A 27192-nucleotide genomic window follows, 5' to 3' on the forward strand; every position below is an offset into this window, starting at 1 on the left:
ATAAATAATAAGAGAGTAAAGGTAGGTTGGGGCCACTTGTGAAGGATTTTAAATAATGAAACAGAGGAGTTTTATATTTGATTCATAAAGTGACAGGGAACAGAAAAGGATTTTAACTGGACCTTTAATCCAAAACTATTTTGGTTTCTGAAGACTTTCAAGAATTATGGGACTGACAGAACTAAAAAAAAGGCTCGTGGGGGAGAAAGCAACAAAATACTTAGGGATTATAGTTATGTAGAAATAACATTTGGACTATAAAACAAAAGAATGAATAAATAAGAGAGGAGATGTTTGAATGCACTACAGAAAATGCATGTGGTATTGATATAAACAGTATACAAATGATTAGAGGCTTCAGTAAAATCAATAAACATTCTTTAATATTTAAACTATCACCCTTAGGCTACTTCATGAAGAATGCAGTACTATTAAATGATAATGAAACTTTCAATTTATCCATGATTATAGTAACTGGTTTGGAAAAAGAGAGTTGAAGAACTGCACGGCTGGTAGGGACTTTAGATGTTCATTATTTACTTGTACTACTCAATTTGGGAATTTTTTTCTATGTTACCCTTAACAGATTGCCAAATAGTCATAAGAATTTTTGAATGTTCCTAACCAAACTGGGACCTTGCAAATCAAACTGAATCTAAAGCTCACAGAAAAGGGAAAGTTATCTGGTCTCTGGTGGGAAATCTACAATTGAGAATTCAGGATGTTTTTTATAAAAGTCATGAGGACATATTTCCTTTAACTTCTGGAACAGCTTAAAAGTAGGGATGCAGCATGCTGCAGAAGGGAAAGCAACCTACATTTGGAACCAGAGAACCTGGGTTTAAATCTCATTCCTATCATTTAATATCTGTGTGACCCTAGGGAAGTAATATTACACCTTTATACCTGTTTCCTAATTGATAAAATATGGGGGCTGAACTAAATTATTTCTGAGATCTAAATGTCTAGATTTAGATGTATGATCTATGACCCTCATGAAGTGTTCAATTGGAACTGTGTCTATCTGGTTTGAGTCTAACATGGTCTTACGCAAACGAAAACACACAAATATTACTGTTCTAATCAGCTTTCTTTGGGGAAGAAGTTTGGCCAAGTTGCAATATTTTGAACCCTTGAATATTATGGAATGCCCTTTTAATAATGCAAACAGTATGGAAACATACAATAAATATTTTTCATCAAACCACAAAAATATTATATATTGGAAAAAACCCTAAAAATAAAAGAAACTCAGCTATCCTACAAATTTACTTTTTATATCCCTTTTTATAGACATTTGTGTATATATAGGTAAATATTCATATACACACCCATATACACGTACGTCCTAGTTAAGAATTTCCTTTTAAGTATATGGTAGATATGTCTAGTTAATAGGATCATAAATTTATAATTGAAAGGAATTTTAGAGGACATTGGGTCTAACTGCTTAATTTGCAGCAGATGAAGAAACTGAGGCACAGAAAGATTAAATGACCTTGCCCAGGTCATCAAACTAGTAAATATCTGAGGTGGGATTTGAACACAATCTGACTTCAAGTCCAGTGCCCTTTTAGAGTAAATCATCCCCATGGTTATTTTTATTTAAAAAGTAGTTGTATGACAGAAACATACATCACGTAGGAATAATCTATGTAAAGCTTCATGTGCCTAGATTATACAACTGTTGAACCTCAGGCTGTGGTCTAAACTTGAGTTCATGGGTTTTTTTCTTCTTCCAACTGCAATGCTTCTAGAGACATTGTGGACACTTTCCAGTACCCAGGAAAAGTAACCAGAATTGATTTTATTAAATGGAATGGGTAAAGATCTTACACTTTCTAAGGGTGGGGAAGGAAGAGGGATTCAAGCAAATAATCATCCTTACCAAAGTCTGCAAATGCTGACTGACCAACCAGCTTCATGTTTTGGGGTTTCTGAATTATGTAACTGGCAGAAGAAAAATTTCCATCCTGTTAAACACAGATATAGCTATGTTAGAAATGCTGTGAGTCATTCCTGAAAATATAAATAAAAACGCTACTCTGATGCCTCATGAAGGTGATCCAGGGTCCTACAACTCTATCTCAGGAGAGGACAAATCTTAGAAGGTTGCACAATGCTGGAAAAGCTTCAAGTATTGTCTTAGCAACAGATTAAAATACTTTTCTGAGGCTCAGTCTAGCAAGTATGGAGTAGTTCATCACTAGCTCGCTGTTATTTGGTGATGAATTCTCTGGTTATAATAACTCATCATCCTTTGTCCTGCGTGGCCCCTTCATCTTCTGCAGGGATGTTGGCAGCATGGCAGGAGAGTGGTAAAAAGTGCCAAGAATCATATAGTTCTAAGACTGTTTACACTCATTAATTCAGCTTCAGGTACTTAAAATGTAAGCTCCTTGTCTAGGGACTAACAAATGGACATACTATTGAAGGAAGAGAATTGCATTAGCCTAGACATTCTAGCTGTAAATGAAGACAGATAGCTTGTGGGTTCTCCTTGTAGGGGTAAATGAGGGGGTTGGCTAAGGTGACCTTAATGTGTATATCCAAAGGCAACAAGAAACATCATTTCATGGGGTATTTAGTCATCTTTTGCAATTTGCAATGACAGGGATGAGCATTTTCAAAAGAATCACCACGAACATTATTTCAGTCTATGAGCCTTTTATTTCTCATATAGTATGAGGAGACAGAGACATTTTAAGAAAAATCTGAAAAGACCTTTCAATGAAAGCAGCATATACATCAGTAACTCAACTATATCAAAACAGAGGTAGGTACAGGAAAGTGAAAAATATTTAGGAAAATAGTAGAAGAATAAGAAAAGAGAAAAGCCAAAGACTTGCAGACTATATGGTAGTCTCACATTGATACACTATGAGCAATTGCTTTGATAAAAGTTAAGTGGTGGTAGATATGGTGAACACTAAATAACATTACATAAATGAATGATCATATTTTAACAAACAAGAAATAACTAATTACTGATGGAGTAATTTTCCATTGGCTTGAAAAAAGCAAGGATTAAAATCAGGAGCAAATTAGAAAAAAATTATAACGAGAAGATATAGTATGCAATTAAGACAACTCTAACCTGATTTATTTAAACAAGTAATTGATTCCCCCCAAAGGGGGAATTAATAAAAGAACAAATATGCATCCACACTATCAGCATTTGTTAAGAAGTTTAATGTATAAAAATCAATTTCGATCAAGAGGAGACATCAAAAGACCCAGAAACCAAGGTCAGCAAACACCAAGTCTAGTGGACAAATATGGAAGCCAAAGGCAATATCATCTTAGACTATAAATGTATTTGTAAAATATTATGGAGAAAAATGGTAAAATGTTATGAGCAGTAATGACTCATACAACAAGAAATAGTAGAAGGAAAAAACAAGCTTAAAGAAAGCTTGGCATATGACTTAAATAAGCCATATCATCAAGAGAACATGAATGGTTGTCACATATTGCATTTGACCCCTCATCTCCACTCATACAGTCACCATCCCAGTTCAGACCTTAATGACCTTTCCCTCAAACTATTAACAAGCACTTCCTATGGCTTTCCCTGTCTTAAATCTCTCCCTACTCCAATCTACCCTCCACAAAGCCACCAAAGGGATTTACTTAGAGTGCAGATCTGACAATATCACCGAATAAACTCCAGTGGTTTCCAATTATTTCAGAATTAAATATAAACGTCTCTGTTTGGCATTTAAGCTATTCACAGCCTGACCCAATCCTACCTTTCTGGCTTTATTATACAAATTGGCTTCCTTGCTAATGACACTCCATCTCCCATCTCCATGCTTTGTTCCCTATGCCTGGAATGCACTCCTTCTTCATCTTTCTAAGCTTCTTGGCATCCTTGGTTCCCTTCAAGACTCAGTTCAACTACTATTTTCCAAAACTTCTAGAAAAGAAAATTATCAAGGTAGAAAAAATTGGAGAAGCAATTTTTGGATCATCATTTATTAAGCACTGATTGTTCTAGGCTTTTATTTCTAATTCATTTCAATTCAGGAGCAAAGAGTTAAGAGTCTTCTACATGTAATTCCTGTGACAGGTAAAGGGATGGGAACATATATGTGTATACGTATACATATGTGTGTGTATTATTACAACGAATGCTCTCAAGGAGTTTAGTCTGAATAAAAGTGATAAAAAGAACATATGTCTATAAAAAATAAACACAAATAAATACAAAATATTGCAGTTAAATTCAAGGTAATTGAGGAGGAGGAGGAGGGAACAAGCAATTGAAGGGATCAGAAAAGGCCTGATATAGAAAGTAGTACCTGAGTTGCACCTTGAAGGAAGAGAAATGGTCTATAAGATAGGTGAGGATGGAGTGCATTTAAGGCACAATCAGCATTCAGACACAGAGACAGGAGATGGAATGTCATGTATGAAGAAGAGAGAGACAAGTTTGTTTGCATTGCTGAATATGGGAGTAGGAGCAAGGAACAATGAGGCTGGAAAATAACTTTGGGCAATGTTCTAAAGGGCTTTATAAGCTAAACAGAAGAGTTAATATTTGATTTTAGGGGCAATAGGAAATCATTATACTTTATTGAGTAGGAGAGTGACATGATCAGATTTGTCCTTAATAAAGCTTACTTTGACAGCAGTATGGAGGATAGACTGAAGGGAGCAGAGACTTGAAGCTGTCTTGACATCATCCCTTGACATCATCCCCTGTTGCAATTAGAGGGTCACTGCAATAACCTAGGTAAGAGGGGGTGAGGGCCTGAATTAAGATGGTAGCTGTGTGGGTGGAGAGAAAGGACTGATGACAGAAGTATTATGGAGGTAGAACTGGCAAGATTTGGCAACTGATTGGATATAAGGAATGAGGGAGAATAAGGAGGTGAGGATAACTCTATGGTTACAAATGAATGGTGATGCCTTAAAGAGAAACAGAGAAGTTTGGAAGATGGGTAGTGGGTTTGAAGAGAAAGGGAAGGAGTTTCATTTTGGATTTGTTGAGGTTGAAATATTTCTAAGGCACTGAATTTGAAATATCTAATGTAAAATTGGTATTGGAGGACTTAAGCTGAGAGGAAAGAGTAGGGCTGGATATATACAGATGGAATAACTGGAATAAAATTAGTAAACCCTGGGAAACTGATGAGGGGAGAGAGAGAGAGAGTGTGTTAGTTAGTTGAGTAAGAAAAGCTGGATACCCAGGACAGAGTCTAACAGCAAGCGGGCATGTTTTGAATGATGAACCAGCAAAAGAGACCGAAAAGGAGTGGATAAAATGGTACAAGGCAAAATAGTAGAAAGTAGTGTTATGAAAGACCAGGGAATATTTAGGAGGTGAGGGTGGTCAACAGTGACAAATCTAGAATGTAGTAGATAGGTAGAAAAAGAAGATGACTGAAAAAAGTCCATCAGATTTGTCTATTAAGAAATTACTGGTAATTTTGGAGAGAGGTTTCAATTGAGTGATGAGATCAGAAGTCAGCCAGATTGCTAAGATCTGAGAAGTAAGTGAGAAGAGAAAAAGTGAGGCAGTTATTGTTTTTCTAGGAGTTTGGCTGAGAAAGGTAGCAGAAATATAGAGGAATAGCTTAAGTGGATGGCAGGGTCTAGTGAAGGTTTTTTAATGAGGGAGATTTAGGCACATTTGAAAATAGTAGGGAAGGAATGAAGAGATAAAGAGAGGTTGAAGATTAGAGAGAGGGGATGTTTAAGACTGCAATTTGTTATAGAGAAGAGAAGGGGATAGGATCAAGGGCACATGTAGAGAGGTTGGTTTGGCAAGGAGAAGGATCATTTCATTGTCAGAGACTGGCAAAAATGGAGGAGAAAGTGGGGATGATGTCAAAGGATTTTGAGACAGTGAGAAGAGGAAGAGAGATTTCACAGTAGGTGGCTTCAATTTTCTCAATCAAGAGGTGCTCTTTAGCTGAGAGAGAAGGGTGATAGGATTTAGCAAATGAATGGATATGTGGGGTGAGGGATTGGGAGGAATAAGATGACTGCAAGCTTATGAAGTTAGGTGTCTGAGAAGATAAATGTACTATTAAATTAAGGTGAAATTAGAGGAAGAGGAAGTTTTCTGTGAAAGATAATGAATTCAATTTTGGATATGTTGAGTTTGGAATGCCATAGAAGGATTCAAGTGGAGATAACCATCAGAACTGGAAATATTGGACTAAAATTCCAGGTAGAAATTGGAGCAGAGACAGGGACTTTGGATTTGAGGGCATATATGTGATAACTGAAGTCATAAGATAAGATGACCAAAAGAGATGAAATGGAGAGAAAAAATGTGGGCTGAGGATAGAATATTGTTATATGAAAACATAAATGAACATAATAGAAACGCATTATTATACTGGTACTAGGGGTCAGGAATGACATAGATGTATGATTCTATGACAATATATAAGCTATAATATATGTATTAAAACAATATATATACATGGGACACAATTTTACTCATAGTATAAGTGATTTTGTTTGATAGAGTACTTTAAGAATTTATTTTTCTATTATAATGATCTTTATTTCTTGTATTTTACCCTAGAAGTTAAACTATGCAGCCTATAGGAAATCACTTTTTATTATTTTGTCATATAATAAAACATTTAAAACTGTGTACATTAAAATCACACAAAGAACATGTGTTTTTATTTACATATTTCAAAGTTGAACAGTAAGCTCCATGAGAAAAGTGATGGTTTAGTTTATATTTTACCTCCCTCAGCATAACACACACACACACACACACACACGCATATACACACACAAACATACAATATATATTTATATACATAGTGAATAGGTGCTTAATATATGTTTGATGAATGAATACAAATATGAAACCTATATCACTGTACTTTATATTCAAGGATTTTCTTTTCTCATGTTGAATTCACAGGAGTACCATTCAACTTGACATGTTCATTTCTCTTTCCGTTTGGATAAAAAGATTAAATCCTGGGTTTAAAAAATGGTTTCCAGTGGATGTCTCCCCACATTTAGTGCACTCAGTTGATGAAGGGAATGTTTATAATTGCCAAGTTCCCATAAAGTCTCTAACATTATTTATAAAACTTTTAAAAACCAACAAATCAATAAATATTTACTGAACACCTACTATATTTAAGACATTGCATAAGGGTGTGGTAAAATATAAAAAAGTAGTTATATATTTCTGATAAATCTTATTGCCCATCTTTTAGTTACTCTATTAGTAAAACAGTAAGGACCATGGGACCAATTTAGATGAAATAAAGGATTACTTAGGTTGAAATTGATTGAAATTTAGGAAATTTAAGACATCCTGTTTCTACCTTAAAGATTTCATTCTGCTTCTGATGAATTATTCTTTTACAATATCTAAAAATCACAAAGAAAAAGACAAACAAACCCAATTTGGGTGGTTTTTTGAAGGTAAAGTTCAGAAACATCTTACTGGGAGAAACAATTCAATCTAGTCAACTTGGCAGTAAGCTCATATCTACATCTAATTTCTTTTAGTCATGTTTAAACCAGACTAAAAATATATAAGCCTGGAGGCAAGGAGGGGAAATTAGTCCCTTAAAAAGATTTTTCTTCATAAACCATCATGCTGACAAATTAAATGACAGTAACCTCTTAGAACAGCTGACAACACTGCAGGAACCCTGTTAACATGCACATTAGGGTAGACTGATTGGTTTAATTGGCAGTCGTGCTAAAAACCTGCAGAGGAATTGATGCTGAATGAATCATTTCCTTCAGCAGTTTGAATGCAACAATGCAACTACAGGCTCTTAATGTCTGTTCTATTTATTTCTGAAACCAATACAAGGGTGATTACTTTGATTATATTTCCTTTAGTTATGTGCTTTTGCTGCAAGTCATGGTTTTAAAACGCCCAACTTTTTAAAGATTTCTTACCTTATTTTCCCATATCTCAAACTGAAAGGTACTGGAACTTGATTCTGTAGTAAGGAATAAATCTGGAAAAGAAAAGTTATAATTGCAAATTCTGATATCCAATATGATATTCAACAACACAGGAAATAACTTTTATGGCCATCATAGACATGAATGGATTAATAGTCAATAAATAAATTGAAAAAATCTTAACAGGCTTAGTCTTATGGTAGACTTTTCAGAAGTAAATCCAGTCTTATTTTTCATGACCCAAAATTCATTTAAAAAGGATGAATATTATATATAGACATACTATAGTATTTGATAAATTTTCCTTTCATGTAACACTGTGACATTTTCAGTTTCAAACTATTACTTATAAAAAAATAAAATGTGAAAATGTCATACTAATGTTCAAGGCAGATAAAATCTTAACATTTTGAGATATCTTGTCCTATTACAATAGAAGCAATTATAAGAAAATCCTAAATACAAGATAATAATACAAAAAACAGCAGGGAAGTAGCACAATGTCATGGAAACAACATTGATCTTCATGTCAGGAGACCTGAATTCAAGTCCTGGCTTACTAGCTGGATGTACAAGGCAGATTAGTCCCCTCATCTACAAAGGATGATAATAATACCTGCCCTCACAGGGCTGTTGCTGGAAAGCAGAAGATAAATGTGAATATATGAATACATAGTATTACTTTGAGGTTTACCAAATGCTTTTAAAGTTCCTGCTTGGGCGAGGGGAGAAGAAGGGGAAATAAGAGAGTTAGAGAGAGAGGAAAGAGTGAGAGAGGAAGAGAGGGGTGGGAGGGAGGGACAAGAAGAGGGAGGAGAGAAGAGGCGGAAGGGAGAGAGAAGGCGGGGAAAGAGGGAGAGAGAGAACTAGAGAGAGAAAGACAGAGAGAGAGACAGACAGACAGAAAGACAGAGACAGAGACACAGAGACGGAGAGAGAGAAGACTTCAACATAGTCTGAAGTTCAATCTAGGGCTTTTTGTCTAGAAGTTCTATCCAGCTCTTCCCTCAAAGTGTGGTTCACAAATTTACAGCAAACATTCTCAAAATACAAAGAAAATAAGATTATTTTTATCTGGAGTCAACACAATACAAAAGTACAGATAGTAAACAAACAAGATTTAAGGATAAGTAATGCCATTTTGCTAGGCAGCCATGAGGCAGGAAAGAGAGAGAATATGTGTAGAGAGACAAATAAGGAAAATAAAGTTCAGAGACCACAAGTGACTAGCCCAGAACCAAATAGTTACTTAGTGTCAGATGTTATTTAAATTCAGATATTTCCTACTTCTAGCATTCTTACCACTATATCATGCAGCCTCTCAATGGAAATAGCAATTTCAACCTTCCTCCTCCACTAAGTTAACATATGCTGTTTCATATTAACAAAGGGAGCACAATTGGAAAAACTTTTCATTTATAAGACCAAATTTAAGATTTTTGTGTTTGCGATTCCTCAGCTGTACAGTCAGATTAACAACTGTGGTATGAGGATAAACATGTAAATAGTGAAAACTTCTGAGTTAATCTAAGGTAATATTTGCATTATTGCAATTTATAACTGATAAAATTATTTTCAATATATTTCCAGTGATTTTCAATGAACATTAAGTAACATACATAGATAATGCTTGAAATATATTCTATTACTTTTAGCTTCTCTTCCATATATCTCCAGTATAATTTATTTTTAATATTTTTCATCCCCTGAGGGTTTTCTTCCACCTATATACTGTAACCAGTCTAGCTTTGTACCTTAACAGCTGCCAAAACAGGATGAGTACGAAATGGACCCATGATGATATTGGTATAAGGAACTCTTGCATAAGAAAACTCCATCTGAACAATACACTCAACTACCATTAAATCTGAAGCTACACATAATGTGAGATACAGACAAAAAAAATTTGTTAGACAACCTTTCAAAATTTTGAGTTACATGACGTTTTTTCTTTATGGATAGTAACAATTATAGTAGGTTTGTTTTTACAGAAAAAATAGAACTTTATAATATTACTTTAAGAAACAATAGGAAAATTGACAGTAAATTACACATTCTGTTATGGTCAAGGACAGCTGAACTCCAAAACCATTCTGGTAGCTTCATTTACTATAATGTCAGCATAAAGACATTATAATGGCATTTTTACTGAGGGAATATGTCTGGTCTTAAAATAATGGCCTAACTCATTAGAATATTAAAACTACATTAATCTTTATGCTTTTAAAATGGAAATTAGTCAGGGTTTGTTCTGGTCTGTTCTGAAGAAAAAAATCACATTAAGTTTATTTAGAAAACTGTAGTTTATATATAGTTTTGTTTTATGTAGCCAATTAAGATGATTAAAATAGTAATTATAAAAATACCTTTATACTTTCAGAGACCTAGGAAAGTTAAATATTATTTAAACTAGTATGTAACTAAGAACTTCAAACTCATAAATCCTAAAATAGTGTTGGTAAAAAGTTTCAATAAGTTTAAATTTCTTTCAGTGGTCTTATAACAACACTGGGAGATGCTTTTGGCCACTGAAATACAATTGTATTCTTAAGCAAAAGTGATTTCTTTAAACATAATACTCCTGAAAGTGAACATGACAATGAGTACTCTGTTCAAAACAAACAAACCAAAGCCAAAGTCCCTTTTCCCCTGCCCTCCCCACTTCCAAACAACAACTACAAAAGACATAAACTTTAAAATATGGCTGTGTGCATATTTCTTTCTCCATGAATACATACATATGGATAAATAAATGACATGTGTATATGCATGTATTTCTTGGAAATACAATAGGACTACATAAAAATAGCAATTCTTCAGTACAACTTGACATGGAAATCCTACAGAAGTTAATGCCAAAGTACTTCATTAAAACAAAGTAGGATTGATTACAGTGAATATTATGTTAGGAATGTTTAAAAGCTGTTAAGATTTCTGAATGATCTAAAAATGGTCAGTCATCAGCACAGGAAAGGGCATGAGAGGTTAATCTATGCCACACAGAGCTGGGCCATTAGTTACTGAATCACAAAGAACACAGTCAGAAGAAGCTTCGTGTTATGTTCAAGAAGCAAAATCTCCTTTTGAAGGAGGTGGGGCAGACAGGCTAGTACATTATGCAAGTGAAATAGCTTGAATTAAAAACTTTTAAAACCACAGAAAATAGTATCTTGCCAACATCAATAGTGCATAGGCTTAATGACTACACAGGCCACTTAGCTTTTCAGATAAATTATTTCCCAGCTACAGATGGTATCTCTAACACTCAATGGTCAGCTGTCTCAGATATGTGTCCCACTGATAACAAGGAAGTATGTGGATATGGCTTAGGGCAACCCATCAATATTAGTGGAAAAATAACTCAAAATGCATCTCCTATTGGTAGAAGGTCAGTAGGAAAGATAAATGAATGAAGACCTAGGATATTTCTCCTTTCAGGTTGCTTGACATATATTTGGGAGATCAAAGTTTTAAAAAGTGATGCATTTTAAACAGAAGCTAAAGGTGGGGGGGAAGGAAGAACCATTTATATAGCACCTACTATGCTCCAGGCACAGTGCTAGATGCTTTACAATATTACCTCATTTGATCCTCACAACAACCCTGTGGGGTAGATGCTGTTATTACAACCATTTTATAGTTGAGGCAACTGAAGCAGATACAGGTTAACTGACTTGCCCAGTATCACACTATCTCAGGTCACATTAGAACTCAGGTCTTCCTGACTTCAAGCTCAGTGCTCTCTTTCTCTCTCTCTCTGTCTGTCTCTGTCTCTCTCTCTATACATACTATGTCACTTAGCTTGCCATTTTAAAGAGAAATATAATATTCAATAAATTCTGTTCTGATATCTTTAAAAGTTTTTAGTTTAGAAAATAGCAAAGATGCCTAGACATAGGGAAGTTCATAGTAAAATACTTGTGATAAGGCTCATATTTATGAGCTCCACCACATAGATTAGGCCCATGCCTTCTTATCCTTACCTCTAGCAAAAGGGATTAGTTTTTACTAAAAGGACTCTCAGGACTGGCCTGGCCCTTGTTTCCCTGATGAAGTCTCCTGGTCACCTAAAGACTTTTATAAAAAGTTCAAGACTCCCTCTGACTTGGTAGGTTTCTGAAGACCATGTGAGTTACTGTTTCCTCTTTCCATGCTCAGCAGAAACATTTCCATATGGAGATGAGGGAGGCTGCATACAGAGAAGCTGAGTGCTACAGTATCATTGTTACATATCCCTGCTGTGTTAGGGCAAAGTCAATTTCCTTTTGTTAACTATTCAAGGAGAGTTGGACTTGAATTAAGGTCCACCTAACAGGAATTTAACAAATTCTCAAGTCCATTACTCAATTATGAAAAGGTTACAGAAAAAACAAATGATTAATTGAATTAAGAAATAAAGAACAAAAGAGAAATAAATGTAGAATTTGTTAAAAAGTAAGTCATGGGTTTGGCATGGTGGCACATGCCTGTCATCCCCAGTTACATGGAAAAGCAAGCTTGGGAGTTCTGAGGTGCAGTGGGCTATGCCAGTCTGTACTACATTCAACAGCAATAGGGTGAACCCTGCAAAGCAAGGACCAAGAGGCCCAATTCAAAACTCCTGTGGATATCAGCGGAGGAACTGGAACCATGAGCAGCTCTTGTACTACAAGCTTGGGCAAGATAAGCAGACACAATCTTTATTGAAAAAAAAAATCAAGTTGTATCAGTAGGACATCACAAACTTTGATAGAAATAGTAGATTAGAATGAAATAAACCACTTAGAAGAGAATTTTTGTGTCAATGCAACAAAGTTCTCACCTTCTTCCACTGCTAAGACATTTCACACTCAACAAAGCTAATGAAAACACACTCAAGGACATCAACTGCAATGATAATGGATAGTGTCACTGCCTTTCACCACAAGAAATATTCCTTAACACACAGAAAATCACCTATGAATTCGTGGCGAATCCAGGATATGAACCTGGAACTCTAGGTAACCAGTTCAGTCCTTTTCCATTAGACTATTCTGCTTCAAATAAAACCATGAATATTCTATCCACGTGCAGTCTCTTCTCCAGAAACTACAGATACATTCAAATAAGTGTGTACAAAAACATTAAATGGCTTATGCTTCAATTATCTCCATTCATAGCTTGAAAAGATTAAGCTACTGCATTTTAATCTTCACCAACTGCAGTACAGCCTTCCTTCAAATGAAGAGCCCTCTGGTTAGAGCTGGCATCAAAAAGAGAGGGAGAAAAACAACATTTATGGTTTTTAGGGATTTTAAGCATTTTGAGAAACAATTTTTATGCAAATCTTAAGCATATGAATACATAAGTGGTAAGATGCTAGTAAAATAAAAATTCAGGTTAATGACCGCTGGAAGAACAGGAATTTATAGTTATCTTTTGATATGTTAATACTATGATGGCAGAAAGTAGTTACAAACTCAAATTTTGGTTTATGATTTCTTAGAACAAACATTCTGATGACATAGGAAATGTATTTTGACCAAATTTTTTTTAAGGACTCAGCACCATATTTTCAGCATGTTTCTCACCCACTCCCTGCCCTGCCCAAGAGGCATTCTGTGGATTCTCTTGATTGGCATTTTGTTTTAGGTGTTTAGAAATTCTGAGTAGCTTCCTTGTATAATTTCTTGCCTTACGGTGCTCAGGTTTTTTCATTTGTTATCTTCTTCTGGGAGAACTATAATCCTTAAGTTGTTTTAATGTATCCTATCTTTGAGATCAATGTTTTGCTTGTAGAGAGATCATGTCTTCTTTTAACATTATTGTTTTGCTTTTCTTCTTTTTTCTTCAAGACTATCCTTCACTTCTATACATTTGTATTCTCAATAATTTTCTGTTTTGTTTCTTTTCTATTCTGCCAGTTATTTCTGTTGTGCAGGCCACAAATACTGCTTTCACAATTCATAATTCTCTCTTGAAGTATTTGGGAACATACTACTATGGTTCCATGCTCTCTTGGGAACTCAGAGAGTCTATTGCCTTATCAGGGATTGATTATTTTCTTTTGTCTTACAATATTTATGCAGAGATGTTTGGACTTGTTTAGATGTCCTGGAGATCATTTTCCCTCTGTTATTAATATCTTCCTTGTTGATTTATCTGCTTGTGTTCAAGGTCTTTAAATGTGTATTCTTCCTCCTATGATCTTTGGTAATTTCAGTCTTTTTTTCTTTATATTACCGATTGCTGACTTTCTGACATATTACTTTTTGAAGGTGGATCCCTGAGGGCTGGACTTCAAAGTTGTCTCAACCTCCTCCTTTGCGGGGGAATTCACTTTCCACTGGCTTCAGTCACTTTCTTAAGTGACTTTGGGGGTGGGAAAGGGGCATCATAAAAGCACTCTGGATTGTTACTATTAACATAAAATTGAATTTCATCGGCCTTCTTACTGAATCAAGAATCCCACATCTCTCTAAGCTGAGAGAGATAGCTAAGGCTGAATGACAGTCATGAGATATGAGATCTAATCAGCAATTCCTTTGTTGTAGCTATAATCTCTGCTCAAAATTTTAACCCCGTTCTCTCCTACCTCACCCTTCAGTAGCAACAGAAATCAATTCTTCAGTCTTCCTTCCCACCCCACCGCCCAATCTTTTTGTGAAGAATATGGAGATACAAGAAAACAGAAGAGTTTTCAGCCAGAGAACTAAGGAACAGGGAATTGAGGCAGAGTACTAGCATGTAGCAACCACTCCCAATAAGAATGGGGATTAGTATTCAGTGAGGAGAAATTCTGCCCCTTTCCCACCATCAGGATTTTTATAGATCAACAATAAAAAAATTAGAAAAAGTAGAAGAAACAATGACCAAATATACAAACTTCCCCCAAAATATACCAAATTTCTGGGAATTAAGCTCTCAAGACATAAGCAGTACTTAAAGTTAAATATAAAACAATTTTTTTTTCAGAATAAAAGAAGAACTTAGCTTATACTTTCCAACTGAATTGGTAGAAATAATGTTTAGAATACCAATGGCAAACTTTATAGAATAACACAAAATCATACCAAAACCTATATTGAAGAACAAAGAGCCAAGAGCAGCAAAGGAAATTATAAAAAAAAAATTAAAAAGGCAGAAAGGGGAACTATCAGATCTCAAATTATGCCATCAAACAGTGATTATTAATCTATTTGGTACTCTATGTGGAGAAGCGGTTGAGTTGGACTGCCTCTGAGAAATGTGCACAGTACATTTTTAATGATCCCAAGCTTCTTCCTCAAATAAACATTTATTTAAAAGTAAAACACCAATACTCTTTGATCTTACTGATATGGGTATTCCCTCTAACAATGCTGACTCCAACTATACATGATTGCCAATTCTGACTCTTGCCCACATTACCTAAACAAATCTTTAATAGAGAGTCCACCCAAAGTACTGTGGGCTTCCTATAGATATCTTGACGTTCTGTGATTACCACTTGAGCATGCAGGCTGTCCTTCATCTACTTGTTTCCTGTTACATGACCAGCCCATCTTTTTCTAGTTAATTCATTTTTCTGACACATATACCATGAGATTAGGGATGCTTTTATTCTTTGTATCATCAAAAGCTAGCATAGTGTCTGGCACATAGTAGGTGTTTAATAAATTCCTGTTGTTTGATCAATTACTTATACTTCTTCTCCTATGTAATTCTTCATTTGTAATGTGTAATGGCCTGTTCATGCCTACTAGGTACTCTCCGATGACCTCTAGATGATTCTCCACTTAAGTTCTTCAGAGATAATATTATTTGCTGATATAATCATGTAACATGATTGGATTAATTTTCCTTTTTGGGTTCAGATCTGTGATATCATCAATGTAGTGATGTTCCAGTGTGCAAACACTCTCCATTTATTCAGATCAGTAACTGTCTGTAACTTAGAGTCTTAAAGAGTTACCTGGGACACTGAAAGGTGAAATGGTTTTCCCATGATCCTATAGCCAGTCTGTGGGTTATGATATGTATACTCTGAGGGAGTATAAACATATCTGTTTATGTACGATGAGGAGTGCAAGGCAAAATCAATATGTACATTATCTTCTGGGGGTGGCACTGATTGAGTAGCATATGTATATTCATTTACCGTCTTTCAGTTTGTATATATATATTTTTATGTTTCAACACCTATTCTGGTAATCAGAAGTTTAAAAACTATATTAAAAGAGAATACATCATTTAAGATCTACTCTTCATGAATTATGAAATGCAAAATATTTGCTACATGTCAATTCTGGTTGAGGCCAAGATGCCTGGTGGAGAGTAAATATGTTTTAATGTCAAGTCCAATGGAGGGAGGGAGGTATTAGACCTAGAAGTGAAGGCTTTTTTATTTGAGAATTTGGTTTGTGAACATGAAAATCACTGCCTAAAGCAATAAAACCCCAAGCAACTGGTTGCTGTCTACAAATAATGACTGAACTGTTAGTTAATTGCCGTGAAAAGGAAAGAGGAAAATAGTTTTATTTTTATGAGGATTATTAGTAAATGAAGAATGTTTGTTTTCTAATTACTCTATTTTTATTAAAGGTAACTTACTTTTCATAACTTGCTATACTGTGTATTGCTGGAAGAGAAATGTAGCCAATATAACTATGGCAGGCTAATGATCCTAGAAAATTGAACATTATTTTAGCTTATAGTATACATGTGTATCTGACCTACATGAACGTATCTTGCAGTTGAAATGTTAACAGCTCTAAGGAATTTGGATAGTAACTTTGATATTAAAATTTTTACTCCTGGAATATTTCCATGTGTTTATAGCCTTTACCTATCAGGTAAACTATTGAAGGAGTCATACTATAATAAAGATAACCTTCTATGAGGAAAAGTACACTGAATTTATGAAGTTAAATAATGGATTAGAGATTAGAGATGAAAGTAAGAGGGGGACTGAACTGGGCTCCCTGCGGTATTTTCTACACTAAGTGACCCTTGGAGCACTGTAGTAGTTTAAGTAGTCCAAACTGGTTTGTGTATAACTTCTCTTAAATGTATAGAAAGGGAGTATGTCACTATATTAATTGTCTATCAGGGAAGCATAATATTTCAACTACCCATCCAGTGGCACTATTTAAGCTATCAGGTCATGGATGTCATCAGAAAATCTCACACAACACCTTGTACCAGATATCGATGGGAAGCAGTTTGAAATCTATGTAAGCCATGTCATGAACTTATCTAGGGGATGACATAAAATTTCATTCATAAATATTAAAAATATGAAGTCTATGGCTCTGCTGCCCACCCCACATATAGAAATCACTGTGAAATGAACACAAAATTCATAGGACATAGGGAATTAACATACTTTTCCACATAATTTCTTGAGAACAGCCAATAAAAGGAAAACTTACACTCCTACACAGAGACCTCTGCCCATCTCCCCAATTTTCTCCCAATTACCATTCTCATTCTTCAGGTACAGTGAGAGGATTTCTGAACCATACTCACTCAAACATCTCTGAGTAGCCCCAAGTAAGGAAAGGCAGGAGAAGTACAGGAAGTTAGGTCAGTCTCACCAACCTTGATTCTCTAACCCATCCAGATATGAGATAGCTTCCAGTCTCTGGTACTCCCTGAAGTATTTTCTATTGAGACCTTCCATAGGTCAGGTCCCTGCATCAATGCTTGTCTGCATAGCACTGGTCTCAGCTCCTTCATTTCCACTTCTAGGCAATCCAAATAGAGACCGAGGCTGAAGCAGCTTGTGCCTTCTGGCAGTCTCCAATCACAAAAATCTTGGGAAAATTGCAAGAGCTCCCAGTTCTCTATCTTTTGTGTAACAATATAAAAGTCTGAATTGTTATTGTTCAACAACATAGTGGGAAGGCCTGAGTGATGTATACTTTACATGGAGTCACTTAACCGTCAGGTCCATGAGTATTAACAAAGTTGATGCATTGTGTTGAAATCATTGCCCTATTTGGCCCTCTTTTCTTCTCTCTCTATATTATCTCACTTGGTGATTTCGTCAGTCCGTATGCATTCATTTATCATCTCTATTCAGATGATTCTCAGATCTACTTTACCTTTCTCCTTACCTCTAGTTTCACATCTCCAACTGCTTATTGAGCACCTTGAATTCGAAGTCCAACTGATATATTAAACTCATCACGTCCAAAATCGAACTCATTATCTTCCCCCCCCCCCCCAAGCTCTCCCTATTTCCTATCTTTCCTATAACTCTGGAGAGTACTCCCATCCTCCCATTCACCCAGGCCTGAAACCTAAGTGTCATCCTTGACTCCTCAACCCCCATATCCATTCTAAGTCCTGATGATTCTACCTTTGCAACATCTCTAGAATATGCCTCTTTCACTACTCTGACACAGGCCTTCATCACTTCATACCTAGACTACTACAATAGCCTTCTGATTGGTCTCCCTGCCTTAAGTCTCTTTCCATTGCAGTCCATCTTCCACTTAGCTGTCAAAGTGATATCTCAAGTGCAGGTCTGATCATGACACCCTCTTTCCCCTTTCTTTTCTTTTCCTTTCTTTTTTCTCTTTCTTCCTTCCTTCCTTCATTTCTTTCTTTGTACTAATGAACATTTTTAGTATTTTATTTTTATTTCCCCCCAGTTACATGTAAAAACAATTTTAACATTCATTTTTAAAACTGTGAGTTCCAAATTCTCTCCCTTCCTCCTTCCTCAACCCCCCTCACTGAGAAGGCAAGTAGTTTGATATAGGTTATACATGCATAGTCATGCAAAACACACCCATAATAGTCATGTGAAAGAAAACAAGTCAAAAAAAACACTCAAGAAAAATAAAGAAAGTAAAAAAAAGGTATCCTTCAATTTTCTGTATTCAGACACCATCGGTTCTTTCTCTGGGGATGGATAGCATTTTTCATCATAAGTCCTTCAAAGTCGTCTCTGATTATTGTATTACTGAGAGTAGTTAAGTCATTCAAAGCTGATCATCTTACAATATTGCTGTTACTTTGTACACAGTACATTTCACTTTGTATCAGCTCATGCAAGTCTTTTCAGATTTTTCTGAGAGCATCCTGCTCATCATTTCTTATAGTGCAACAGTATTCCATCATAATCACATAAAACAACTTGTTCAGTCATTCCTCAATTGATGGGCATCCCCCTCAATTTCTAAATCTTTGCCCCCAGAGATGAGCTGCTATAAATATTTTTGTATGTAAAGGTTTTTTCCTTTTTGTTTCTTATCTCTTTTAGTATACAGACCTAGTAGTGGTATTACTAGGTCAAAGGGTATGCATGGTTTTATAGTCCTTTGGGCATAGTTCCAAATTGCTCTACAGAATGGTTGAATCAGTTCCCAACTGCACCAACAGCGCATTAGTGTCTCATTTTCCCCACATTCCCTCCAACATTTGTCATTTACGCTTTCTGTCCTATTAGCCAATCTAACAGGTCTAAGTATACCTCATAATTGTTTTAATTTGCATTTCTCCAATCAATAGTAAGAGTATTTTTTTTTATATGGCTATAGATAGCTTTGATTACTTCATCTGAAAACTGATCATATCTTTTGATCATTTATCAATTGGGGAATGGCTCTTGTTTTTATAAATTTGACTCAGTTCTCTATATGTTTGGGAAAGGAGACCTTTATCAGAGAAACTTGCTTCAAAATTTTTTTCACAGTTGCTATTGCTGTTATTTCCCTCCATTCTATTCCCCCCACCCGTTTATTCTATTCTTTCTCTCCTTACATCCTGTGCCTCCTCAAAAGTGTTTTGCTTTTGACTACTTCTCCCCACTCTGCCCTCCCTTCTACCACTCTCCCCTTCTCTTAAACCTTCTCCCTCCTACTTTCCTGCAGGGTAAGATAGATTTCTATATCCAATTGAGTGTGTATGTTATTCCCTCTTTGAGCCAATTCTAACGAGAGTAAGGTTCACTCACTCCTCCTTACCTCTCCCTTTCCCCCCTCCACTGTAAAAGCTTTTTCTTGCCTCTTTTATGTGAGATAATTTGCCCTACTCTGCCTCTTCCTTTCTCTTTCTCACAGTACATTCCTCTCTCACCCCTTAATTTTATTTTTTAGATATCATCCCTTCATATTCAACTCATACTTATACCCTCTGTCTATATATACTACTTCTAACTACCCTAATAATGAGAAAGGTCTTATGAGTTACAAATATCATCTTCCCATGTAGGAATGTAATCAGTTTTACCTTATTAAGTCCCTTATGATTTCCCTTCCCTGTTTACCCTTTAATGCTTCTCTTGAGTCTTGTATTTAAAAGTCAAAATTTCTATTCAGCTACGGTCTTTTCATCAAGAATGCTTCAAAGTCTGCTATCTCATTAAATGTCCATTTTCCCCCTGAAGGATTATACTCAGTTTTGTTGGGTAGGGGACTCTTTGTTGTAATCTTAGCTCCTTTGCCCTCTGGAACATAATATTCCTTAGATCCTTTAATGTAAAAGTAGCAAAATCTCGTGTTATTCTGACTGTGGCTCCACAATACTTGAATTGCTTCTTTCTGGCTGCTTGCAATATTTTATCCTTCACCTGGGAACTCTGGAATTTGGCTATAATATAGCTGGTAGTTTTCATTTTGGGATCATTTTAAGGAGGTGATCAGTGGATTCTTTCAATTTCCATTTTATAATCTCGTTCTAGAAAATTGAGGCAGTTTTCCTTGATAATTTCTTGAAACATGAGGTCTAGGATCTTTTTATGATCATAGCCTTTAGGTAGTCTGATAATTTTTAAATTATCTCTTCTGGACCTATTTTCCAGGTTGGTTGTTTTTCCTATGAGATATTATATAGATGTCTTCTATTTTTTCGTTCTTTTGGTTTTGTTTTATTGTTTCTTGATTTCTCATAAAGTCATTAGCTTCCATCTGCTTCATTCTAATTTTTAAGGAATTATTTTCTTCAGTGAGCTTTTGGACTTCCTTTTTCATTTGACCAATTCTCCTTTATAAGTCATTCTTCTCCTCCTTGGCTTTTTGGACCTCTTTTACCATCTGGCCTGGTCTGTTTTTTTAAGGTGTTATTTTCTTCAGTTTTTGTGTCTCTTTTACCAAGTTGTTGACTCATTTTTTATGATTTTCTTGTATCACTATAATTTCTCTTCCCAATTTTTCCTCTACCTCTCTTACTTGATTTTTAAAATCCTTTTTTGAGGTCTTATATGGCCTGAGACCAATTCATATTTTTCTTGGAGGCTTTGGATTGTGGGAGCTTTGACTCTGTTGTCTTCTAAGTGTGTTTCGATCTTCCTTGTTACCACAGTAACTTTCTATAGTTAAGAGTTTTTTCGGTTGATTGCTCATTTTCCTAGCCTATTACTTGACTTTCAATTCTTTCTTAAAGTAGGGCTCTGCTTCCAGGGTGGAGGATGCACCATCTCAAGCTTAAGAGGTTTTGTGCAGTTGTTTTCAGAAATACTTCTAGGGACCTATAAGTTTTTTAGTTCTTCCAAGGCGAGATGATCTAAGGAGAGGTGTTTACTACTCTCTTAGTCTGTTCTCTCATCTATGAGTGACCACAAGCACTCTTTTGTGCCCTGGAGCCCTCCACTGTTGCTGTAAGCTCTGCTATGCTAGTGCTCCTCCTTGCCCCAGGCCTGTGACCTGGATCCAAGTATGGGCAAAGCAACAGAGCTCTGCCTCAGCGTTAGCAAAAAGATCCCTGTAATCTCCTTCTGACCAGTTGTTCAACGCCCTTACCCTCTGTGGGCGGAGGGCTCTGGAAGCAGCCATTGCGGCTGCCACTTCAGTCACTGCCAAGTCTTGCTCCTGGTTTCCTGGGGCTGTGCTGGTATGGCCTGCGCTGGACTGTGCTCCACTCTCATCCAAGTACGACAGACAGACCCTTCCTGCTGACTTTCCAAGTGTCTTTGGCATCTGTGGGCTGACAGGTCTGGAAATAGCCACTGCTGCCAGTGATTCAGTTGCCCCCAGGCCTGCTCCAGGTTTGCTGGGCCCTGGTCTGCACTAGTGTGGCCCACGTTGGACTACGCTTCTCTCACCCTGGGACAACAGAGCTTTCCTGCTGACCTTTCAAGTTGTCTTGGGCTGGAAATTTGTTTCACTCTGTCTTTTGGTGGGTTCTGCTGCTCTAGAATGTGTTTAGAGTCATTTTTAAAAGGCATTTGGAGGGGCTTGGGGGAGCACTCAGGTGAGTCTCTGCCTTTACTCTGCCATCTTGGCTCTGCCCCTTTCCCTCTTTCCCCCTTTTGATAAACTACAATGGCTTTGTACTACCTATAGGATCAATTATAAAACCCTCCTTGGCTTTTAAAGAGTTTCACAACCTGGCCCCTTCTACCTTCCTTGTCTTCTTATACTTGATTCTCCTCTATATATTGTTCAGTTCAGTGACACCAGCATCCTTACTATCCCTCAAATAAGACACTCCATCTCCTGAACCCAGGCATGTCACCATGCCTGGAATACCCTCCCTTACATGCTCTTCTGATCTTCCATTAAGTTTTAGCTAAAACCCCACCTTCTACAATAGCCCATTCCTAGCCTCCCCTCAACATTAATACCTTCTGATCAATTCCAGTTTACCCTGTATATATCTTGTATATGCACAGTTGTTTGCATGTTGCCATTCCCATTAGAATATGAGCTCCTTTAACACAGGGACTGTTTTTCTTTGAATCTTTAACTCTTAGCATGGTGAGGGAGTTAGGTGGTATAGTAAGTGGATAAAACAATGTGACCTGAGATACTTACGAGCTATGTGACCCTGGGCAAGTTTGCCTCAGTTTCCTCAACTATAAAATAGGGATTACCTACCTATCAGACACAACTGAAGTGACTGAACAAAAAGCCCCCTATCTTCCAGGTTGGTGTGAGAGTCAAATGAGATAATAGCTGTAAAGCTCTGAGCACAGTACCTGGAAGTAAGAAGTCTATTCTTTCTAGACCCTGAAACCTCCTGAGAAAATATATTTATGAAGAAATGACAAATCACTAGTTTTCCATTTTGAGGACCCTTTAAAATAAGTAGGTTAATATTATCTCCCTATCAACAATTCTAATGTCTCTCTCCAACATCCTGTATGTCAAAATGATGAGCTTTTCGTGCACCTGAATAACAGCTGCCTTGAAAAGATACAAACATACAGACTATGGAGGCACAAAGAAGCTCTGAGGAGCTGCTCTGCATGCTTCCAAAGCAACATTTCAAAACAAGTGGTAGGGGAACAAATGGCAGAGACTGTAAAAGGACAATGCAAGATATTATAGACACTCAAATATGAATACATGGCTTTTTTAGAGGTCATGGTACTAGTATTTGACAAGAAAAAGAAATCAAATCATAAATTCAACATTAAACTGGCTTTTTTTTATTAAATTGGATGCATGTATCATGTACTCCTTACAATTACAAACAAATTTCACACAACAAACTATGACTGTCAACATTTTCAAAGCCAATAATGATTCTTTGAGACAAATACTTTTTTTCAAAATTATGGTGTTTAATTGATATATGCCTTAAAATTTCATATATAAAATTATAAAAATATGCACTTGACATCAAGAAAATGAACAAAGAATGAGCAAGAATACCGGAACTCATAAGGGTACTATAGGTTGAACTGGAATATTAAGTGAGTAATAACTATGTTAATATCATTAACATTTCTTTTCAAAAGGCTATATGAAGAAATGATTACTACCTTTTTACAATACCATAGTGTTAAAATACGAAATTAAAACTTAAAACACTACATTCATAGCAGCATAAAAGGTAGACAGCTATGTAACAAGTAGATAATTTTACACTTAAATTAGCTGTTAATTAACCTTCATAAGCATATTTCATTCTTTTCTCGTCTTTCTATGTTGCTTGCTGTAAATGCAGAATGTTATTTATAGGTCATGTTAAGTATTCACTTCAATAATGACTGACTTAACCTTTCTATTTAATGTCAAAGGGCTATATTTGAAAACTGAAACCTTTTGGTATTTAAAATTGTATACCTTGTTACAATCCACACCAAAAATTAAAAAAAAAGTTTTAGGTTAAATAGTCAGTTAGTAAATAAACAGATAAAATCTAACAATGTTTCCAGAAATTATCTCATTATTTAGTTTGGATAAAATGCTACCTTTCTTTTTTTTTCTGAATATTCTATTACATGAGGCTGTGTCACTTAGTAGATACCAAGCTGGTCCAGACGCAGAAAGACTTAGCTTCTAGTAGAAAAAAGTCATTCTATTATGCTCCCTCCATCAAGACAGGATTCCTATCCTGTCTTGCCTGTCACAAAAGGTGTTAAATGGCATTGCATAGTACTCCCTTCTAGAATCTGCCCCTAAGTGGGCACCTCCCTACCTTACAGCTATACATTGCAGCCAAATACTTTGAGAGGGCTCTACCCTGAGGCCAAAACCCTAGGGATTTTGATAATTCCTCAATGATCAATAACCTCTCGCCAGGTCATACTTTCCCTATCCCAGCTATGGTCTAAAGCCTCATTCCCATTCTCCTCAACCAAATTGCCCAATGTCCCACTCTAAAGCTACCTACCCTTTCTTCTGTGTTCCCTGGAATGCTTACTCTGCAGGCAACACATTTGCTTTCATATTAAATCTTTTCCTTCCTACTCTTTGAGTTTTCTAGTTCCCACTTTAACCTACCTTCTTCTTGATGACATGGCCTTCTTGGCTACCTTTTCTAGCACTTTTACTCACCTTACCTCTCCCCCCCACACCCCTGTCACTAGTGAAGTAAGGAGAATGGGATACTCCTCACTCTCCATTACTTCCAATATCATCTTCTACCATCACACAGTAACCTCTTCTCCTGATGGGTTTTGCTATTTACCATCCAATCATGACTCTGGTAGCTGTTATCTACCAGTCACCAAGATATTTCCCATCTTACCTCAATAAGCTCAGTGACTGGCTCATAATCTTTTCTTTTCCCCAACTCCTGCTCTCATACTAGGGGACTTTGACATAGATAGTGATACTCCTTAAAACATCCTAACATCCCAGTTCCTCACATTACTCAATTTCTATGACCTACTCCTCCACTTTACTTAAGCTACACATAGAGATCATCAAACCCTTCCTCTTGCCATCACCTACAAATGCACTAATGTCGTATCCATGAACTTTGAAATTCCCTCATCAGATCACAATCTGTTGTCATTCCATTTCTCCCTCTGCCTTGCAACTTTATACCCTCTTTTCCCATCCTCACCAAGACCTCCCCTCTCCTAATCCTTAGTTCTTTCCCAGGTCATCACCCCTGCACTGCTTATTCTTCCTTCCTTTCCCCACCTAGGGCTCTTAGTGAACTAGTTCAACTCCCCACTGTCTTCTCTCAAGACATTTGTCCCCTTATCCCACTGCTGATCTTGTCCTATCAAACTTTAGCCTTGAATTACTCTTAGCATCCTTTGCTTCACTCCCACTCATGAAGGAAGCTGGAGAAAATCATAGAATTTGTCAACTGTCTGCATTGCAAATTTATCTTATCTAATCTCAACTGGGCTATCACTGCAGTAAAGCAATCCTTTTATACCTCCTAAATAAAATAATTATCCCATTATGTTAAATTCACTGAAAAAAATTGAGACCATTCAGTGGGAGCTCCCTCCTCTCCCCGCTTCCTCATCATATATTACTCATAGGTCACCTGCCACTACCTCTTCCTTCACCCTTCTTTCACCTGAAGAAAGCGACCCTTCTTGCCAAGGCAAACCCCTCTAAATGCACAAGTGTTTCTATTCCATCTCATCTCCTCCAGCAGACTTCCCCCTCTATTACCCTCATTTTCTCACTCAACTTTAAATTCTCCTTATCTACTGGCTGCTTCCCTCTTGGCTACAAATATGCTCATGTCTTGTCCACCCTCAAAAAATCCTCACCTGAACTATCCACCTCCACTAGCTATCATCCTGTATGTCTCTTGTGACCAAACTCCTCAAGAAAGCAACTTATAATGGGTGTTCCCACTTCCTTTCCTTTTACTCTCTCCTTAATGCTCTGCAATCTGGATTCTGACTTCATCATTCATCTGAAACTACCCTCTCCAAAGTTGCCAATGATCTCTTACCTGCCCAAATTAAAGGTGTTTTCTTAATCCTCATTCTTCTTTGACCTCTTTACAACTTCTGACACTGCCAACAACTGTCTTCCCCCTGAAACACTCTTCTTTCTAGCTTTTCATGAATTTATCTTGCTTCTCCACATATCTGACCATTCCTTTCCAGTCTCCTTTGATGGATCACCATTCATCAACCTGTTGCTTAGCAGTGAATATCTCCCAGGGCTCTATCCTGGGTCTTCTTTTCTTCTCCCTCAATATGATTTCAATTGGTAATCTCATCAGCTCCAATGAATTCAATTAATCATCTCTATGCATATGATTCAGATCTATTTATTCAGTCCTATCCCTCTCTCCAGACCTCTAGGCTCCTATTTCAAATTGTCTATTGGATATCTTGATTTAGATGTTTTGGAGAGATCATGTCCAACATGTTCAAAACTGAACTCATTATTTCCTCTTATTTTCCTATTATTATTGAGGGTACCACCATCATCCTAATCACACAGGTTTACAATTTATGTATCATCTTTGACTCCTCACTCTCTCACTATATCCATCCTGTTGCCAATTGTACCTTTGTAATAATTTTAAATATTCCTTCTTCTCTCCTTTCACATTTCTGCCACTTTCTGGTGTTGGCCCTTATCACCTCACACCTGGACTACTACAGTAGTCTGCTGTTTAGCATCCCTGCTTTAGGACTCTCCTCACTCTAGTTCACTTAGCTGTCAAAGTGAGCTTCCTAAAGTGCTGGTCTGACCAGCACTGTAATCCTCTATTCAATAAACTCCAGTGGTTCCCTAAAGCTCCTCATAATCCAGCCCATTCCTACCTTTCCAGTCTTCTTTTGTCTTCGTTGCTCTTCCTCTAATAATCCATCTCCTGACTTGTACATTTTCACTGGCTATGCCCCCATGCCTGGAATACTCTCCTTCCTACCCTCTTCCAATAGGCTTCCTTCAAGTCTCAGCTAAAATCCTACCTTTCTCAAGAAGCCTTTCCCAGCCCTGCTCAATGTTGGTGCCTTCTACCAAGGTCACCTCCAATTTCCTCTGTATATATTGTTTGGACATAGTTGTTTGCAAATTGTCTCCCCTATTAGAATGTGAGGTCCTTGAGAGCAGGAACTTCCCTCTGCTTTTCTTTGCATGTCCAGCACTTAGTACAGTGCCTGGCACTTAATAAATGCAATTGACTAACTTCCTATTTTTCCTACAACTCAGGTTTGCAACATAGGTATCA

General features: G+C 36.6%; 1 protein-coding gene across 1 annotated transcript in view; it reads right to left on the reverse strand.

Annotated features, from left to right (window-relative positions):
* Positions 1-27192, reverse strand: part of ITFG1 (integrin alpha FG-GAP repeat containing 1) — a 244246-nt gene that overhangs the window by 142493 nt on the left and 74561 nt on the right. Inside the window, exons 7-8 of the mRNA XM_027867726.1 lie at positions 7903-7964; positions 1889-1973 (exon numbers count right to left, since the gene is read on the reverse strand). Of these exons, the coding sequence (XP_027723527.1) occupies positions 1889-1973; positions 7903-7964 (147 nt within the window). The remainder of the gene's footprint in view (positions 1-1888; positions 1974-7902; positions 7965-27192) is intronic.

This window comes from Vombatus ursinus, unplaced genomic scaffold (genome assembly GCF_900497805.2).
Source record: "Vombatus ursinus unplaced genomic scaffold, bare-nosed wombat genome assembly UNPS02014786.1, whole genome shotgun sequence".
NCBI classification, from domain to species: Eukaryota; Metazoa; Chordata; class Mammalia; order Diprotodontia; family Vombatidae; genus Vombatus; species Vombatus ursinus.